Source organism: Polypterus senegalus, chromosome 9 (assembly GCF_016835505.1).
Source record: "Polypterus senegalus isolate Bchr_013 chromosome 9, ASM1683550v1, whole genome shotgun sequence".
Classification (NCBI taxonomy): Eukaryota; Metazoa; Chordata; class Cladistia; order Polypteriformes; family Polypteridae; genus Polypterus; species Polypterus senegalus.
In genome coordinates, this window is record NC_053162.1 from 89,133,522 (window position 1) to 89,150,122 (window position 16,601).

General features: G+C 40.1%; 1 protein-coding gene across 1 annotated transcript in view; it reads left to right on the plus strand.

Moving 5' to 3' along the window:
• Positions 1 to 16,601, plus strand: part of si:dkey-238o13.4 (uncharacterized protein LOC560780 homolog) — a 58,178-nt gene that overhangs the window by 32,598 nt on the left and 8,979 nt on the right. Inside the window, exons 4-5 of the mRNA XM_039763450.1 lie at positions 1,409 to 1,505; positions 13,204 to 13,328. Coding sequence (XP_039619384.1) covers positions 1,409 to 1,505; positions 13,204 to 13,328 — 222 coding nt within the window. The remainder of the gene's footprint in view (positions 1 to 1,408; positions 1,506 to 13,203; positions 13,329 to 16,601) is intronic.

The following is a 16,601-nucleotide window of genomic DNA, read 5'->3' on the forward strand; positions in this document are numbered from 1 at the left end:
AGAATTAAAACAAAACTGAGGGCTTTCAGCCAACAAATTATTCAGCAGTAGTGTGTCAAGAAACGCTACTGGGAGTCCTTTATACCAACAGCAATATGCCTGCATAATGCCTTACTGTGACTGCCACTGCCAAGTCAGAAGTTTTCTTGTTTTCTTCTTACATTTTTCTACTTTTTTGTCATTCTGGTGTGTGTTCAGACCGCAGAGTGTCTGTATATATATATATATAGCTGTATGTATTTTCTATGTATTTATGTATGTATTTATTTATTTATTTAAAGAGTGGAATGTCTATAAAAGGGGCAGCATGGTAGCCCAGTGGTAGTGCTGCTGCCTCGCAGTTAGGAGACCTGGGTTCGCTTCCCATGGAGTTTGCATGTTCTCTCCGTGTCTGCATGGGTTTCCTCCCACAGTCCAAAGACATGCAGGTTAGGTGCACTGGCGATCCTGAATTATCCCTATTGTGTGTGTTTGGTGCATGGGTGTGTGTGTGTGTGCGTGCGCTTTAATGGGCTGGCGCCCTGCCCGGGGTTTGTTTCCTGCCTTGCGCCCTGTGTTGGCTGGGATTTGTTCCAGCAGACTCCCGTGACCCTGTAGTTAGGATATAACGGGTTGGATAATGGATGGATGGAACTTCTATGAAAAGCCAGTTTTCTCAAATTGGACACTTTGGTCTTTCAGCCAATTAATTATTAAGCAAAAGTGTGTGAAGAAACGCTACTAGAGCTCTTTTTTACCAATAATACATCTGCATATGCCTCACTGTGACTGTGACAGCCTAGTCGGACGTGTTCCTTCTTTTTAAATTTTCTTCCTTTTTATACTTATGTGTGTTCAGATCAGAGTATGTGTGTATAAATGTATTTATCTATCTATTTATGCATCTATTTATTTAAATAATTATTGTAAAAAGCCAAATTTTCTATCTATCTATCTATCTATCTATCTATCTATCTATCTATCTATCTATCTATCTATCTATCTATCTATCTATCTATCTATCTATCTATCTATCTATCTATCTACAATATCTCTGTCTTAAGACTCTGTGTTTCGTATTCTTATTTTGACTTACTCTGAACTTGCTAACAAGTCCTGCTTTGTTTTTTGACTTCATTATTCACTTCCTGATTCACTGTGCTTCCTGCTATCTGCTTGGAGGAGCAGAACATATGCTAATGCAAAAGGAAAGGCATCCGCAAAAGGCACTATGACATTTCAGAAGCTCTAGGAAGTAAAAGAGCTGCTGTGGAGGCTAAAAGACCAGGAGAAGGCACCCAAAACTATTGTTTAACAATTAAGCTGGATAGACTGAGTGACCTTCATTGATCTATACATTTAACACTCTTTTTATTTCACTTCAATTTCAAGAAATATCACTTTTCAAAAATTTCAATGTATTTTTCAGGTCTTGGAAACTCTTCTCCTATGCACATTTACATCCTGGAAAGCCTTTTTCCCACTTGTGAAAGATAACCCAAATGGAACATACACATTCATAACTGGTAAGTGCTGTCCTTGCAAGTTGCATGCACACTTATGATTTCATGTATAAATCAGGGCTGGGAGCTGGCAGTAGCTACTAAAGTATTAGATAATATGAACTTTTGCCTGGCTTCTGAGCCATAACCAGTTTTTGCATGCAGACTCTGCTTAGCGCTTTCAATGCCACTCCCAATTCATAATTTAGTTCAGATAACAGAGGAATAGACTTCCCTAGGCCTTGGAGGATCAATCTCGCACTGGGGACTGACATTGTGGTGATGGTAAGATTGTTAATGAAAACCCTAATAACAGAGTCCTATAAATAAAATATCTGTTTAGTTTTAATCTAGTCATTTGATATAGATATTTGTTAAACAGTATGATGTGGTGGCACAGCGGCCAGTGTTCATACCTGGTATCTTTGGGGACTCTGATTGAGGGTGGAAAAAAGGAAAAGATGTTATTTACTTCATAGCTCATGAAAAAGTAAAGATATTTTGTTAACTGAGAAGTATTACTGATATATTTGCGCTATTCAGTGGCTTAAACAGGTAATCATACACGGTTAAGCATGTTCACTGATACCAGTTGGTCCACAAATGTGTGGATCATGTAAACCATATTCATACTGTAGTGATGCATACATAGTAGGAATATTAGCTCTGGGCTACCACTCTGCCTATGTTACAACATGTGTACTAAACTTACTAAACTTTAACCTGATAAAAATTGAATATACAGTAATCCCTCCTCGATCGCGGGGGTTGCGTTCCAGAACCCCCCGCGATAGACGAAAATCCGCGAAGTAGAAACCATATGTTTGTATGGTTATTTTTATATATTTGAAGCCCTTATAAACTCTCCCACACTGTTAACATTATTAGAGCTGTCTAGACATGAAATAACACCCTTTAGTCAAAAGTTTAAACTGTGCTCCATGACAAGACAGAGATGACAGTTCTTTCTCACAATTAAAAGAATGCAAATAGATCTTCTTCTCTTCAGGAGCAGAGAATTTCAGAGGGAGAGAGAGAGAGAGCGCTCGCAAAGAAAAGCAAACAATCAAAAATCAATACGTGTGCTTTTAAGTTTGCCGCGGCATTTTTAGAGGAGCGTCAGTATCTTCTAAGCAAACAGCCTCTGTGCAAACAGCCACTCTGCTCACATCTCCTCCATCAGGCACAGAGAACGTCAGAGAGAGAGAGAGAGCGAGATTAAAGCAAACCATCAAAAAATCAATAAGTGTGCTTTTGGAAGCACCGCGATAAAGCAGCATTTCTTAGAGGTGCGTCCGTATCCACTAGGCAAACAGCACCTCTGCTCACAGCCCCTCCGTCAGGCGCAGAGAATGTCAGAGAGGGTGAGATAGAGGCAGAGACAAGCAAACAATCAAGCTCCGCGCGGGATGCATATCTTATAGCATTGAGGAGTTTTAGTTAATATGTAATACATGCTCTGATTGGGTAGCTTCTAAGCCATCCGCCAATAGCGTCCCTTGTATGAAATCAACAGGGCAAACAAACTGAGGAAGCGTGTAGCTTAAATTAAAAGACCCATTGTCCGCAGAAATCCGCGAACCAGTGAAAAATCCGTGATATATATTTAGATGTGCTTACATTTAAAATCCGCGATAGAGTGAAGCCGCGAAAGTCGAAGCGCGATATAGCGAGGGATTTACTGTATACCTAGAACTTTTGTTGTTCTTGTTACTAGACAGCAAGCTATACACATACCTAAACTTTCTGTTAAAAGCCGTTATTGGACAACTGAAGCACACATGTACATGATGTTAGCAGCAGCAGCAGCAGGCAATGTCTTTGTAAATTAACATAATAAATTGCAAAATAATTTTGAGTGGGGGGAATTCCTAGTTGGAACTTTCAACTGGAACTGCCTCATTAAGTTTGATTTCAAACTCAGAAACTCTGGGCTGGTCTTTTAAGTTCGAGTTTCTCTGACTTCAGATCATGGCATCAATCCAGAATGGTGACTTACACTGCGAATGTTAGTGAAAGCTGAAGCATTATACTGTTTGTTAACACTTCTGTCTATTTGTGTCTCATTAAATCAGTTGTACACACAGTACTGTCTAACTTTTATTGGTGTACATGTTACAAAAATGTTTGCATGCTTATAATTGTGTATAATACATTGTTATCAACTGCTATTTATTCTGATAGATCAAACACATCAAAGATTTTCCAGGTGGCATCCATGTTGGTTTTTCAAATGTTTTACTGGAACGCAATTAACTCGGGTGCTCCAGCAACCAAATTTTGAGGTAAATGGAACACAGCATAAGCTTCCATAGGTTTCTTTGTAGAAGTTATAACCTTGGGAGAATTACCAAATGATTTTGTCATACATTAGCTTTGGCATGCCCTCTATAATTCATTATTGTTCTATAAATTGTTTCAAATGGTTAAGCACTGTCATTCAAGGCAACTAATAACAAGTAGAAATTGAATCTTCAGATACCTATCATCTCCCCTTCTCTCTGAGCTTTTTCTTATTTATCATATTAGTTTAGTTTATTAGTGCCAGTTAGAATTATTTTTAGAATGTACATTTAGTACATTCATCCTATATGAAATTATTATATTGTTTTGTTTTATTGATTGGTTTGCTTTGTGATTATGTATAACACTCATCTTATTATTTCGGCAACCTCCTTTAGTTACCTTTTATGACATTCAGGAGGTACAGTAACCTTATTTTAAACCAAAGCCACAGTGGTTATTTTGGAGAAACTAGGGAATTTATACTACTTAGTTGACATGTTGAGTATAGATGGAGGTCTGGGCAGAACAGTGATACCCAAGGAGAGAGGTGCATGCAAGAAATTTTAAGAGCTATTCCTCATTCTTACTTCTAAATGAGCACCTCTGGCATTAAAAGGTAAAAATATGAAAGCTCTGTTTGTAGTAGTATGCTCAATGGGATTGAAGTCTGACTGATGAAGATGAAAGATGAAGCAAAGCTGGAAAGAACAGAGATCAGAATGATCAGATGCATGGGGTGTCATGGAGTTAGAGGAAGACAAATGCTGAATTGAGAAAGAGGTTTGCTGTGGAAGAGGTGGAGAAGTAGACTAAGATGGTTTGGGCGTGTGAAGTGAAAGGCAGAGAGTGACTGGGTGAAGAGGTGTGCCAAGATGCAGGTGGAGGGGATGAGGCCAAAAGGGAGGTCAAAGATGACAAGGATAGAGGTATTGAAAGGAATGGGTATAAATCTAAAGTATGTCCAGTACCATGGAGAATGGAGGAAACATTCTTGGGGATCCACCTTCTAGCTTGAGTAAACATTAAAAATGTCCATTAAATCTTATGACGATGCATTCTTTTTAAATATTTGGTTAAGCCATGGGAGTTGCTGTGCCATGTTCATGCACGCACTTGCCAGTGTATGGCATTTAGCATTAAATGAATGAATCACAATGTTTCTCATTCAAATTTTGGTTAGCTTAGAAAGAACCTCAGCATAAAAGCATCTAGTACTAAAAATAAATAAACAATAAAATATTTAAAACTTTGATCTTGCTATGCTTCTAGCTATGAATTTGGTTTCAAGCATTTTTAAGATTTTAGTATTTATGAATTGACTCTTGTCCTTACCAGTTTCTGTCAATATTTTCTAAAATAAAACTGAATCTCCTCACACACCGATCATTTAGGTGTAGTCAGCACATACACATATCTTGCTAAATGTGCTCTTTTTTGCCATAACCAAATTCTCACTTGCCTGGACAATGTCTAATTTGCAGGTTCCCATAAAATTCATTTATGGCTGCAAGGCAAGTTGAAGCAATATACATTTTTTATGTTAATAATGAGGTATCTCAAAGGTGTCTTTTGTGTTTTGCTCAAGGATGGAAATAGAAATGTGAAAATTACTGTCACCAGAACCGGGACGTGATTAAGACTACTATGTTAAAGCAAGGATGGTCAAAACTATGAGATCTAAAGAGACAAAAAAAATCCATGAACCAAAAATTCAAAGCCAAGAAAACTACTAAATCCTTGAATTGATTCTGAAATAAGCAAGTTATGTAGATTTTAACTGAGGATATGCTGCTGTCATGTCTGACCTGAGCTTTGGCCCATTTCAATTGCCTTGTGGGCGAGCTGTGAACTTGAGAAAGGTTGCATGATGAGCACTGAGGATCCGATGGCTACCTTACATCCGCAACATCTGTGAATGTAAGAGACAATGAGGAATGTAAAGTGGGATATATTAAATGTTTTTGTACTCAGCTGATAGCACTGAGATCAACGGAGCAATCTCTCACTGTATTGGATGGACAGGTTGTCAGAGGATGGCAAGGGTGGAGATCTGAGCGAGGATAAATGTAAGGTGCAAACAATTCAAAATAATTCAAAATTAGCCAGCCTCAATTGAAAGAACTATGACATTGTATGCCAAGTTAAGGTATTGTGGTATTTTGGGTATTGTGGAGAATCAGCCTAAAATTCCTGTTTCAGATGCTATTTAATGCTGGACAGGTTTACTTTTGATTGAATTAAACAGGTGAAGAAAAAGCAGGAAGGGGTCTGGAGACTTATGTGAATAAAATACATTAAAAAAGTGAGCACATTTTAATGCATGATCCATACTTTGAACTGAATTTTCATGTTCCATACTTTGAAATAAAGTCTGAGTATGTCCATGTTATCAACTAAGAGAGGGTTGCATCATCATGTTGATGCTTATTTTTAAACATGACAACAGAAATGACTCACTCCATTATGAACACTCTAATGATGCGTCATTCTGAAAACTGGTGTCTTCAACCAGGGATGGAACAGACTTCTAAATGGCATGTCCCTTTTGTGGACACAGCAAGCTGGACCTATAGTATTCAAATATTAATACTTTTAAGTGTAAACCTGTGGTACATCTGGACAAGTCTCGCCATCTTATTGCTACCTACAAGCTTGTTATTGACAGCAGCAGCCACTCTTGATTATCCAAGCCAGAAGTTCAATTACTATGTGTATTTGGGAGAGTGGGGGTTTGTTGTTTGCTTGTGTGTGTGTGTATATATTTATATATATGTATATATATATATACACTCATCTAAAGGATTATTAGGAACACCATACTAATACGGTGTTTGACCCCCTTTCGCGTTCAGAACTGCCTTAATTCTACGTGGCATTGATTCAACAAGGTGCTGAAAGCATTCTTTAGAAATGTTGGCCCATATTGATAGGATAGCATCTTGCAGTTGATGGAGATTTGTGGGATGCACATCCAGGGCACGAAGCTGCCGTTCCACCACATCCCTAAGATGCTCTATTGGGTTGAGATCTGGTGACTGTGGGGGCCATTTTAGTACAGTGAACTCATTGTCATGTTCAAGAAACCAATTTGAAATGATTCAAGCTTTGTGACATGGTGCATTATCCTGCTGGAAGTAGCCATCAGAGGATGGGTACATGGTGGTCATGAAGGGATGGACATGGTCAGAAACAATGCTCAGGTAGCCCGTGGCATTTAAACGATGCCCAACTGGCACTAAGGGGCCTAAAGTGTGCCAAGAAAACATCCCCCACACCATTACACCACCACCACCAGCCTGCACAGTGGTAACAAGGCATGATGGATCCATGTTCTCATTCTGTTTACGCCAAATTCCGACTCTACCATTTGAATGTCTCAACAGAAATCGAGACTCATCAGACCAGGCAACATTTTTCCAGTCTTCAACTGTCCAATTTTGGTGAGCTTGTGCAAATTGTAGCCTCTTTTTCCTATTTGTAGTGGAGATGAGTGGTACCCGGTGGGGTCTTCTGCTGTTGTAACCCATCCACCTCAAGTTTGTGTGTGTTGTGGCTTCCCAAATGCTTTGCTGCATACCTCGGTTGTAACAAATGGTTATTTCAGTCAAAGTTGCTCTTCTATCAGCTTGAATCAGTCGGCCCATTTTCCTCTGACCTCTAGCATCAACAAGGCATTTTCGCCCACAGGACTGCCGCATACTGGATGTTTTTCCTTTTTCACACCATTCTTTGTAAGCCCTAGAAATGGTTGGGTGTGAAAATCCCAGTAACTGAGCAGATTGTGAAATACTCAGACTGGCCCATCTGGCACCAACAACCATGCCACGCTCAAAATTGCTTAAATCACCTTTCTTTCCCATTCTGACATTCAGTTTGGAGTTCAGGTGATTGTCTTGACCAGGACCACACCCCTAAATGCATTGAAGCAACTGCCATGTGATTGGTTGATTAGATAATTGCATTAATGAGAAATTGAACAGGTGTTCCTAATAATCCTTTAGGTGAGTGTATATATATATATACTAGCAAAATACCCACGCTTCACAGCGAAGAAGTAGTGTGTTAAAGAAGTTATGATAAAGAAAAGGAAACAGTTTAAAAATAACATAACCTGATTGTCAATGTAATTGTTTTGTCACTGTTATGAGTGTTGCTGTCATCAAGCATTTGATTATCATTATTTCTTTCAATCAGGTTCGTATTTGGAGGACGTGTTGTGTTGAAGTTACATTCTTTGTTTGTCAACCGTTGTAAAGATAACAGGAAGTGTTCACTACCCAAATCGCTACCGTGAATGTAAGATGTTTAACAGGCATTCCCGGTATTAACTTGTAGATTTGCCTGCAAATATTTAGCGGCAGCGTGTCTATGAACTTGTGGAATCTCTTGCGAGTATGTAGCGACAGCGCCTTGTAACGGTTGTCACATATTTTTTTATTGTGTGCTTTTAACTGTTTCTGCCCCGTGCTTCCTTTTAGAGATTATGTCCCAGTAATTAACTGTCTGTGGGATATCTGTTTAAGAAGAATTGGGGGCAAACTACGCCTGTGGGTCCTTGCTAAATGTACCATGGTGTGACGTAAGGGGAACTGACTGTAAAAAGGCAAGGAGGCGCATATTTTGAATGAAAAGGGAGAAGACAGCGAAGGAGCGGAAAAGTGAGAAGGAAAACTGTTTAAATAAAGAGCTGGGAAGGTGAATGGAAAGAAGCAGCCAGCAGTAAAGCAAGAAAGACTACTTAATAAGGATGGTGGGGTGCACGTAGAAGGTGCAACAATAGGATTGTTAAACCTTGTGATAATGTTCCCGCACGGAGGGTTTATAGAGACGCACCGGGAGAAGTATAGAATAGGGAAGCCTGTGTGACTGTTCTACTGTTCTCCTTCCATAGTTCTGTGGCTCTGCATATTTGTATGCACCTCTCCAAAGTCAGTTTGTCTTCTCTCAGTAATCTTTGTCGCAAACAATTCGGTCACATATAAGGGAACTTTTAATCTCCCCGAAATTGCATGTGCCTGCTAACACTCTCAGATCTGTGACGTAGTTGTCTATATTTTCTCCCCTTGCCTGATTTCTTGAAAAAAAATTGAACCTCTCTACAGTTTCGTTTATTTTCAGGTTGTAATGTTCATCAAATTTACGTATCATCAAGCTCATGGTTAACTCATCAGGTCTTACATCACCGGTCAGCACCTGACACAATTCTCTGCTGCTCTCTCCAGTAAGATAACGGAATAATCTGACTTTAGTGTTTTCCTATGCCTCCAGCATTGCAAGTTCTATGTATAATCTAAACTCGTCCTTCCATGTTCTCCATTACATCGCCAGGTCTTTAGCATCGAGGCTTAATGTCAGCGGCAGTCTCAGACCCTCAATTTTCCTTTCGCCTTAGCGTCTCTGCGTTCCAAACTTTTAAGAGCAAACTGGCGTGACTTTTGAAGCAGTTCCGTCACCTGCGCTGCCACTATGTTTCCCTCTTGAGATTACTAAAAGGGACAGACTCACGCTTCCAGTTTATGTCTGTTTATTTCACAGTAGTTAAAGCCAGAACAGTCACACAGGCTTCCCTATTCTAAACTTCTCCCGGTGCGTGTCTCTAAACCCTCCGTGCGGGAACATTATCATAAGGCTTAGCAATCCTATTGTTACAGAAGGAGTGCCTGCTAACCTAAAAGGGATATTCGGACCTCACGGCTTTACTTGTCTGTTGTGGAGTGGGCGTCGGCCATGGATGGACGCTAACGGCGAGTCACCCGGGTGAGACAGACTTCATTTTTCAATAAAGGAACTGTCGCCGAGCCGGTGAGATCGCTTCTTTATATGTAAATTAAGTCAATTACGTGTGAAGCGTGGGGATGGGGGACGCAATATAGGCAGGGAATATGTGGGAGGCATGGTGATGGGGGACACAACTCCGCCTCACACGGCGCCAGAGCTGCAGGCTATGGCCATATATATGTACGTAAGTAGGATTCAGTTATGACCGTTACGTGTAGAATTTTGAAATGAAACCTGCTTAACTTTTGTAAGTAACCTGTAAGGAATGAGCCTGCCAAATTTCAGCCTTCTACCTACATGGGAAGTTGGAGAATTAGTGATGAGTGAGTCAGTGAGTCAGTGAGTGAGTCAGTCAGTCAGACAGTCATTTAGTCAGTCAGTCAGTCATTAAGGGCTTTGCCTTTTATTAGTATAGAAATATATATATATATATATGCCTGGAAGAAGGATGGACCGGGAGAGGGGCAATATCTTTCCCTGGGCGTAAGAGGGAACCCCCTCTGGATTCCATCAGGGCCATGGAGATGGGAAGCTCAACCCTGTGGGGACCCGTGGTCACCATTAGGGGGCACCTAGACGGTCCTAGAGCTCTGGAGGACAGCACTTCTGCCACACCAGGAAGTGCTGCTGGAAGACCATCACCAAGCACCTGGAGCACATCCGGGGCAGGATTAAAGGGGCCACCTCACTCCATTTGAAGAGCCGGAGTCGGGTGGAAGAGGACGGAGCTTACAAGAGAGGAGTGGAGGCGGCCTGAGAAAGAGAAAGGACTGAGTAGAGTGTGGTATTTTTGTGTACTGTGTTGGTGTTGTGTGGTCTGTAAATAAATGGTGCGTGTTTTGTACATTTGGAGTCCATGTCTGTTTGTGCCGAGGTTGATCTTTCACATGGCGTCCACTCTTCGAATGGAGTGTGGCGGCATCTTTTATCCTGCCCCAGATGTGCTCCAGGTACTCGGTGATGGTCTTTCGGCAGCACTTCCTAGTGTTGCGGAAGTGCTGCCCTTGTATCCAGAAGCACTCCAGGCATACACAGTTCCTGGTCTGGCAACACTTCCTGGTGTGGCAGAAGTGCTGTCTTCCAGGGCTCTAGGACTGTCCAGGCGCCCCCTGATAATGGCCACGGGTCCCCATAGGGTTGAGCTTCCCAGCTCCATTTCCATGGCACTGATGGAATCCAGGGAGGCTGCCCTCTTACGCCCAGGGAAAGGTAGTGCCCCTCTTCCGGTCTGTCGTTCTTCCAGGCATCCTGGTTGTCTGCTACAATATATATATATAGGCGGCACGGTGGCGCAGTGGTAGCGCTGCTGCCTCGCAGTTAGGAGACCCGGGTTCGCTTCCCAGGTCCTCCCTGCGTGGAGTTTGCATGTTCTCCCGTGTCTGCGTGGGTTTCCTCCGGGCACTCCGGTTTCCTCCCACAATCCAAAGACATGCAGGTTAGGTGGATTGGTGGTTCTAAATTGGCCCTAGTGTTTGTGTGTGTCCTGCGGTGGGTTGGCACCCTGCCCAGGATTGGTTCCTGCCTTGTGCCCTGTGTTGGCTGGGATTGGCTCCAGCAGACCCCCGTGACCCTGTATTCGGATTCAGCGGGTTAGAAAATGGATGGATATATATATATATACACATTTTTTTTTTTTCTTCCCTTGTGCTTCTGTACAGTTTTAATTTCTCCTTGAGGATAATTAAAGTACATCTAAGCCACCAAGATTTGTGGTTGAATCCAGAAACTTGGTCAATAAAAGTAACACAATGCCATCTTTATAGAGGTGGGATACAATGACCTAATACAACATGTGACCCTCGTGTTGTATGAGTTGTAATGGACTTAGTGACTGCAAACAATATGACCGCGTCCCTGCAAAAAATGCAAAAATGGCAGTAGCTGCTGTCAAAATCATGAAACAACATGGTGGTGGGGAAATGTCACAAAGATAAAGAGAAAAATTATTGCAAGTTCAGAACAGAAATTAAATTACAAGACATATGCATACTTCAAAACCCCAAAGTCATAACACTAGGATGTTTGTGGAAACATACATAATGGCAAGCAGTGTGGTGTAGTACTTAAGGCTTTGGACTTTAAATCCTGAGGTTGTCCTGACACAGTAAGCCAGTCACTTGACCTGCCTGTGCTCCAATTGGGAAAAAAACAAAAGAAATGTAAGCAATTGTATCATAAATATTTTAAACTGCCTTGGAAAAAGGCGTCAGCCAAATAAGTAATTGCATTTGATGAGAAACTCTTAGGAACATGGCTTTTTATAAGGAATGTGGAACTCAGTCATGGAGTGAAAGTTGAGAATGTATTGATTAACTGATGAAAACACTATGCCAGATTATACTGATGTGTATGTGTGGTGGAAATTATGAATTGTTATCTTAACACCAGCAAATGTCTGATGATTAGTGATGCATAATTATCAATATTATTACAGTGAAACAAACTGAAAATCAATAGACAGTCCATAGGTGATTTCATGAAATTCTTAATTCATCCAAGCAATAAAAAATCAGTGTGCCCATAGTTTAAGGTTTTCTTGTGCTCATAAAACCTATTAGATATTAGCTAAACAAATGGGCTTGATGGACTGAATAGTCTTCTCTCATTTGCCTAATTTCTTATGTTTTTTATTTTTATTTTTATTGATTTTAATCAGAAACAGAAAAGATTCCATAGAGTCAAGTCACCCTTAACGAATCAAATCAAAATTCAACCCCTGGCCAAGAGAAAGAGAGAAAAGCCAGCAACTGAAACTAGTCTGTGAAAAGAACAAGAAAGGGACAGCTTATTGTAAAATGTTATTGATTTGATCCTGCCATATTTTTTAAAAATGTTTTGAACAGATCCTCTAAGTGAGAATTTGATTTTTTTCTAATTTCAAGTAGTATAAAACATCAGTTACCCACTGACTTAAAATTGGTGGGTTGGGATTTTTCCAGTTGAGCAAGATACTGTAAGTTTACGAGCCAATAGTGAGGTAAAGGCAGTTACAGTTTGTTTGTCCTTCTGCACTCTAAGACTGGGAGTACACCAAACACAGCTCTTAGTGGATTAGGAGTGATTTTGACACTGAAACTGTCTGATCGGCATGCAAAGATTTTTGTCCAAAATATTGTTATTTTGGTGCACCCCCAGGACATGTGGCCCAGTGAAGTTGGAGCTAGATTGCAATGTTCACATGTTGGATCTTGCCCTGGAAACATTTTGGACAATTTTATATGTGATTAATGTGCCTTAACCTTCCTCCAGTTTTCCTCTACAGTTGAAGGTTACGTTGTTAGATCAGCTTGTAACTGTAAATGGGTCAGGAGTGAGTATGTAGTCTCTAGATGGTCTTGCAAGGCTTCTTCCTAACCTCACATGACCCTGGATGTTAATCAGTCAATACAGAAAGCATAGATAGCTGAAGATATTTATAATCTTGTAATGTAAACTAGTAATATATTAAAGTAAACCCCTGTCTAACATGACAGGTGTGAAAAAGTGACACCAGCATTCAAAGGTTCATGAGCTTTATTGGTGTTTCTTTTGAACTGGCACGTTGCAAACAGCTGTTGAATGAGCTAAAGAATGAGAGTCACACATATTTAAAAGTCAAAAAACTTTCAGGTACGGTATTTTTTAACAATCTACATGCTGTCCCTTTTTTGTTTTCCAGGGGGTGCAGGTGAGCGATTGCTTATGCCTGGGACTGGATTTCTCACATTGGGAGCAGCAGGCAGTTTAGCTTTCTGCCAGGTCGTGAGGAGCGAATACCCTGATATACCCTGCAAAGTGAATGAGGTTAGTCATTTTGATACTTATATTTCCATCTTCTTTTCAGTTTCAATGAGGAATATATTTGATACAAAGAGAACTCTAAATGCACTGTTCTTATATTATAGTGCATACAGCAAGTATATTCCTTTGTTTATATATTTATAGTGGAAGGTTGCTTAGTCTTCAAGATGTTTTCAGGGATGTAAGTGGCACCCAGGTGATCCACATGAGTGATCCATATGCTGCTCTAGGAAGAAAGATAGTGTCTCAGGGAAGTTTGTCCTACAGGGAAAGTGGTAGAATAGAAGTGGCTTACTTGAGACAGAAAAGGATAGAGGGGTATGGGAGAGCAAGTTGGCTGTATTTCCTCTCTTGAATAAGACAAAAAAGTTTAATGAGATTTCATGAGAAGGACTGGGAGATAGAGACAAGATCAAAATAAAGTACCAAAGACTAAATCAACCTGCAATCAAATCCTGAACACTATCTGAAAATCAAAGTTTAAAATACAAAGCCGAGTTTCAATAACCAGAAAACACGAAACAAATGAATTGCATGTAATGCTCTTTGAACCCAATCTTTGGTGAAATGGGATCATGCATGATAACGTAAATACTCTTGTGCTGATGATGTCACCGGTCATGGAAGAGGAGATACATCACCTTAACAATAGGTATGCTATAACTCTAAAATGGCAGAGCCTATATGAAAACAAAATAGTGTTGTGACATAATGTGAAAAAAATTCAGTTTTGAAATTTTACTGACTCAGAGTGAGATTGAATATATTTAATGAATAGGACTGGGGGATTTAAGTAGTCAAAACAAGCTGAGGTCAAAGCTAGAAATCAAATGATCCAAAGGACTAAAAAATTTGCAAACTAGAAATGAAAGACCATATACAGAAGAAAAGAACTGAAATATCAGGAGGACAGACAAAGCATTTTTCATGCACACATTTTATAGTTTATACTCATCAATCTTGTAGACTGAATAACTGTCCAATGCCGATCCAAATATGATTGCGCTGATGATGTTACAAGTGTTGCGGTTCTCAGAGAATTCTGTCATGCAATCACCATTTCAATACCAGATGCTGAAACTCCAGAACAACAGTGTCCAAAACAAAGTACAGATGGTGTCTTGGTATAATGGTAGTGATATTCAAGTTTTTTCTGTCGCTACCCCCCACTCTCCCTCAAATGGGAATCTAATGTAATATTTCATATCTTTGACCCTTAACCCCCTCAGGTAAACATATAATTTGTCCATATATATTCAAGGGAACATACAAAAAAAGTAATAAAATACCACAGACATTAACATAAATGGTAACTCCTGGAAATATAATAATATCAGAAATTAATTAAAATGGTAAAAAAAACACTACAAAGGATTAAAACTTTGTCCCAAAAGTCCATACATGTTCATATTATTAAAGAGTCTGTTCTTTGTAATCCAGAAAAGGTGCTCTTTAAAATTATGCACCTTCAAGGCACAACCCTTGTCCTTTTCATTGGGGTGCATTTTCATTTTGTACAGTAGGTGGTACTTTACTTTCGTGTTCTGGTAGCATGATGTTTTGGTGTGTCTACACCCTTTCTTTCTCATGCCTACACTGTTTTTAATATTTATAGCTTTGTGTCATCTGTCTCTCTCAAAAGATGTTATTCCCTCCATTTTGTTTGACTGCTGGTTCAAAGAAGAACAGATCTCAAGGGCCCTTTTTCTCCACTTCAAAAGTGGTCTCAATCTTAGTACACAATGTCTTCTAAAACTTTACTTTTCTTGCTGGCTCGTGCACCTGGTTTTCATTAACAGTTCATTTGCTCTGTCTCATGTAGTAAGTTACCCTCTGCAGTTTCTCCCCCATCCCATCTCCTGACAGTATGGTGTCATTAGTCCTTGTGATCTGTGAGCTTTTCTATCACCTGCATATCAGGACTACCAGTCATGGGCCTGCATTCGCTTTGGTCAATTTTTTTTGCTAAACTCATGTTTAAATAATCACAATGTCCTGATTTTGCAGGAAAAACAGATAACTAGTTACTAGAGTAAAGCAGGTGAAAGCAAAAGGGAAAACAAATGAAAATAAAAATAAAGTGAAGAGATTGAGAGGCAAAATACACAGTTAAATATCAGGCAATAAGTCGAAAACCAGGCAAGACTTGAAAAGTAATCACACAAGGAGTAAAAAATGTAGATAAGGTTTTTATCTGCAGATTGGTTAAGGTTAGAGCATAAGATTGACCTTTTATCCCATTTGCTGATTAATTCAATAGCCTATTGGAAGTACTTCTGGGTCGAACAGTACCCTCTGGCAGCACCCCCAGAACCCGACAAGACTGCCCTATGGGATTCCAGTTCCCTGCATGACTGTCCACACAGTTAGCGTTGCCCAGGGAGGCTGCCACCTAGTGTGTTGGGGGAGTATGTAGCCCTGCCAGGTTGTCACCCCCATCCTTCCATCCTACTGGCCTCATGGCTGGGTAAAGGTCTTCGGTCCATCCCTGCTGGGAAACCATCATGCACACCTGCATTTTGGCTTCTTTTATGAGTCTTTTGGCAGGACTGGCAGGGAACATCTTGCCCTTCTTTGTGTACACTCATTGTCAGGTAAGGGACCAAAACCAATGCCGTCTCAAAAAACAAGGCCCGCTCATGCGTTACTTATTGGTCCGGTGACGTCACAATCAAGGTGCTATGTTTCCAAACAGTGCCAGCTGAACTTTCCGTCAAAGATCGTCGTTGAAGTTGTAAAGAAAGTTAATGGCGTTTTAGTTTTTGATATAAAGTTATTGCAGTCGTAAAGGTTATAAGTTCAGATGTCTGCGGTGCAGTGCAAGCTAATATTTTGATGTGTTTTGTTTATTTTAATGGAGAAACACTGCACCGCGTGCCGGGTAACATCGATAATGCTGCAAATGTTTAAATGTTTAAACTAGGGAATGGGGGGGCAGGGAGTTTAGGACAGGCCAGATTTAGATCTATACATGGAAGAACAAACAATGGTGTAGAAATAAAAATGCATAGTAATGTAAATTTTAAGCAAACACGTAAAGATAGAAGGATTAACACATTAAAAATAGCTTGCCTTAATGCTAGAAGTATCAAAAATAAGGTAAGTGAGTTGGAGTTGTATGTAGCAGAGCACAATTATGATATTATAGCAATAACGGAAACCTGGCTAAATAACAAAGATGGGGATGAGTGTAACATAGAGGGATACACATTTTTTAGGAAGGATAGACAGAACAGAAAAGGAGGTGGGGTTGCTGTTTATGCCAAACAGGAATTA